This window comes from Herpailurus yagouaroundi, unplaced genomic scaffold (assembly GCF_014898765.1).
Source record: "Herpailurus yagouaroundi ecotype Mexico unplaced genomic scaffold, PumYag 77755, whole genome shotgun sequence".
NCBI lineage: Eukaryota > Metazoa > Chordata > Mammalia > Carnivora > Felidae > Herpailurus > Herpailurus yagouaroundi.
The window spans coordinates 2,589-6,946 of NW_024421114.1; the positions used below are offsets into that span (position 1 = coordinate 2,589).

At 53.3% G+C, this 4,358-nt stretch overlaps 1 protein-coding gene across 1 annotated transcript; it reads right to left on the minus strand.

Moving 5' to 3' along the window:
* Positions 1-225: 225 nt before the first annotated feature.
* Positions 226-4,352, minus strand: LOC121026324 (DNA dC->dU-editing enzyme APOBEC-3Ca). The gene is made up of 4 exons (XM_040469187.1): positions 4,260-4,352; positions 2,974-3,130; positions 800-1,079; positions 226-571 (listed from the first exon to the last, which is right to left on the minus strand). Exons 1-4 carry the CDS (start codon positions 4,283-4,285, stop codon positions 456-458), a joined length of 579 nt encoding a protein of 192 aa, XP_040325121.1. The 5' UTR covers positions 4,286-4,352; the 3' UTR covers positions 226-455.
* Positions 4,353-4,358: the final 6 nt, after the last annotated feature.

The window sequence follows — 4,358 nt, forward strand, 5'->3', positions numbered from 1 at the left end:
GCCCTAGGAGGAGCCTGACCCAGGGACACCTTGATCTCGGGCTTCCAGTGTCCACGCTGTGAGGAAACGAACACCTGCCGTGACGTCCCTCAGTCTGTGGGGTTTTGTTCTGGAAGCCCTAGCAGAGGAATGCGGTCACTGTCCTCAAGCACCCTGGTTCTCTGATAAGTCACATCCCCGGTAAGGATGTTACTCACATCTTCCAATTTTCACAGCTAGACATACTCAAGCCCATTTACATTCAGTTTATTAACAAGAAGGTGAATGTGGTGAGATGGGAGGAACCAGGCTGGGGGCTCCCTCATGGGGGAGAAGGAGGCCTTGAGGGAGGAGGGAGGATGCACAGGAGGAAGCAGGGGTGGGGCAGAGGGGGTGGAGACCTGAGGCGCTGGTGAGGGAGGTGCGGCGGTGGGAGACGCAAGGAACAGCAGAGGCACAGGAGGCTGAGCATGCACTTACCTAAGGATTTCCTGAAGCTCTGCAGCCAGGAAATCACAATCATTTAACAGATTCCATCTCTGGAAGTGCATTCCCTTGTGGTCCACAAAGTTGTCCCAACAGTATTCGAAATCTGAGATAAAGAGGGAAGAGAGCAGTCATGTGGGCCCTGGGAGGTCTTGCCCTCTGACCCTTTGTGCCCCCCTCCTCAGGGCCTAGTCTCTTCCCTGCCAAGTGCCACCAGTCTTGCCTCAGTTTCCTCCCACTCACTCGCCCTGGGGACATTCTAGATCCTCCCCCACCCCTGGCTCGGTACTACTCTCTCCCACAGTCTGGGTCCCCAGCTCCCCTCTGCTCTCACCATCACAGGACATGATGTCCAGCTGGACCCCTGCGTCCCATAGCTTGCGAAGCCCCTGCTGGTAATTTGGGTGGCCGAAGTAGTAGAGGCGGGAGGTGAAGATGCTCAGCGTCAAGTTCCTGTACTCCTCCAGGAACTCGACCACCTCCTTTGCACAGGTGGGGCAGGGGCTCCAGGATAAGAACCAGGTGACATTGTAATACTCATCACGGTATGGATACTGGTCACGGAACCAAGAGAGGAAGCACTGTTCTGCATGGCATCGAGCCCAGGGATGGACCTGGGAGAAGTAGAGAAGAGAAAGGGGACACTCTTGGCTGGCAGAGCAGACAGAGTGGCAGGACTGGGTGCCGTGGGAGGAGGAGTAAAGGGGCAGGAGCCTCAGGGGTATGTCGTTCACTGACTTATCACTGCTTTCCATCTCTCCCTGCCCTGTCTTTTTTTACTGAGCCATCCCTTGAGCCATAGTTATCCACCATGCATCAATTCTAACATCTATTCTCCTTCCATCCATCTATCCATCCATCCATCCATCCAACCACCAACCATCCATCCATCAGTCCAAACATCCATCCATCCATCCATCCATCCATCTGTCCATCCGTCCATCTGTCCATCTGTCCATCCAACCACCCAGCCATCCATCTAACCATCCATCCAACCATCCAACCATCTGTCCATCCGTCCAACCATCTAACCATCCGTCCATCTGTCCAACCGTCCATTCATCCATCTGTCCATCAGTCCAACCGTCCATCCATCCATTTGTCCATCAGTCTAACCGTCTGTCTATCCATCCATCCGTCCATCCATCGAATCATCCAACCATCTATCCAACCATCCAACCATCCATCCATCCATCCATTCAACCAACCATCCATCCAACCATCCAACCATCGATCCATCCATCCATCCATCCATCCATCTATCCATCCATCCATCCAACCATCCATCCAACCAACCATCCATCCATCCATCCATCCATCCATCCATCCAACCAACCATCGATCCATCGATCCATCCAACCATCCAACCATCCATCCATCCATCCATCCATTCAACCAACCATCCATCCAACCATCCAACCATCCATCTATCCATCCATCCATCCAACCATCCATCCATCCATCCATCCTGCCCTGAGCCATGCCCTTTGGGGTCTAGGCTGGCTTCCTGGGTGATGGCACCTCGGCAGCCATGTGCCCCACAGGGGAACCACTAGCCACACACATCTTCAGACCACTTTACCTGGCTGGTGTGAACCGGCCGGGGGCGGGGGGGTAAATACACATCCCATTCCAACAACATAGTAAAAAAGAAGAAAGTAAATGACCTCATGAAGAACTTTTATATTCATTACAATTTGAAAGAATCTCTTAGATATATTGCCTAATACATTATCAATACTAATTTCATAAATTGCCTTCAGCTCTTTGAACACCAGGTACTAGGACAGGTGAAACGACCTTTCACCTGTTAGTACTATTGAAGCGTACCCCCGACCCAGCCCATCATGGTTCTCTCCTGGAAACAGGCTCTGCAAAGTCTGCAGTATCAGGGGAGGGGAGAGGGCAGGGGTGTGGTGGGACCTGTCTCAGGAGTGGCAGTGGTTAGGGGACAGGGCTGCAGGGTGGTGGCTTGGCTGTATCAACTGCTGATGCTGGTCACTGGTGCCGTGACCTCCTTCCGGGGACATCGAGGCTGTGGCTGGGAGCAGGCCAGGGGTAGGCAGGACGAGGGGCGTGGGCTGTCCTCTGAGAGGTCAGAGGGCCTGGGAACGGAGGAGTCAGCCGTGTGGCCAGGGGACGGCTCTACCAACGGAGCCATTACCAGGGCAGAGAAGGCAATGGTGTCCAACAGGCCCTGACTTTCGAAAGATGCTCTTTCATCCAAGACTGCCAGAGGCCAAGGTCCAGGACAAGATTTGAAGATGGCCGGAATGCCAGCAGACTCTCTGAACGAGGCTCATTGGATGGGTCAAATGCCATCCCGTATCAGGTTCTCAGAGGGTCAAGCAGGGAGCTCATTGGGTCCATGACTTAGGACAATGTTGTGGGAAGGAGCATCCACCACTAAGAGCCCCCATCTGGCATCTTACTTATAACATTCTTCTTCTCACTGCCCCCTGACTCCTCCTGCCTGATAGGGCCCCAGGGAGGGGGGGGGGTGCATACCTTGTTCCGAAAAACTCCCCAGTCGCTGTCATTACACGAGAAGTAGTCTTCTCTCTCCACTTGGAAGCAGAGATAACAGAGTTTCCGCCCAGAAGCATAGAGCAGGTTTGGAAAGTGGAAACGGAAGGTCTTAGGATCTATCCTGTCCATTGGGTTTCTGGGGGTAAAGGAGAGAAAACAGAAAATGCAGAAAGTGCCCTCTGGAGTTGTCCCTGGTGGGTGGCCTGCCCTGGGCACGGTGGCACACACACTCATGTTTTCCTGCCCGCCCTACCCCCAACCCATTAGAAAAATAGCAAAGAGAAAGAGAAACTTCTCTATCCCAAAAGAACAGCTCTGTCAAGACCTCAGTTCAATTAATTCTTTTTTTTTAATTTTTAAAATTTAATTATTTTTGAGAGACGGAATGTGAGTGGGAGAGGGGCAGAGAGAGCAGGAGACACAGAATCTGAAGCAGGCTCCAGGCTCAGAGCCCGATGTGGGGCTGGAACCCAAGAACTACCAGATCATGACCTGAGCCGAAGTCGGATGCTTAACCGACTGAACCACCCAGGCACCCCTGCTGACTTTGTTTTTACTGAACAGTAATAAATGACCTTGTCCTAACAGCAGCTAGCCCCTCAAGATCCTGAAAATCTTGTTTCCAAAATGCCTTAGAGTCTTACGTTGTCTCTAACTCCCTTATCATTCACTCTTAGCAACCCAAGTGCAGCTCTTCCTGCCCACGAGTCCTGTCCCCGTGCTTTAATAAAACCACTTTTTTTTTTTTTTGCACCAGAGATGTTTCAAGAATTCTTCCTTGGGGGGTCCCGAACCCCTACACTTCAAACCACATCATAAATATGAGAGAAAATCGATTCAAGTGCTTGAAAGGAAATCCACCAACTGCTTCGACCACCCTGTGGTTAGATTCAAAGCGTTTAATAGAGCACAGGAACTTCCGGAAGCCTCTGAAAGTGGGCATCACCCGGCACAGGCAGGGCCAGACATGCCCAACAGACTTTCAGACCCAGAGGCTGGCCTGGGGGGGAGGCACAGGGTTGGGGGGGGGGCGGGAGGGGTGCGTTCAGAAGCAATCCCGGGAACATCCCGGGAACATCCCGGGAACAGGGTGAGGATCCAGTTGGGAGTGGGTCCTGCAGAGAAGGAGCCCAGAGAGGGAGAGAAGGGAAGGGGGACCGCGGGGAGGAGGAGGCCAAGGACAGAGACACAGGCTACAGGGCCGCCAGAAGGAGGGGCTGCAGAAGGGGGCTCAGCAGGACAGAGCGAGCAGAGAGCAGGGGTACCTTGGGCTGGGGCGCCAGGGCTCCATTCCTCTCTCCAGCCTTGGTTTGGGAAAGCCCCAGTGTGACAGTGACCTCCCAGGCTGCCTCCTCAGAAGCCCC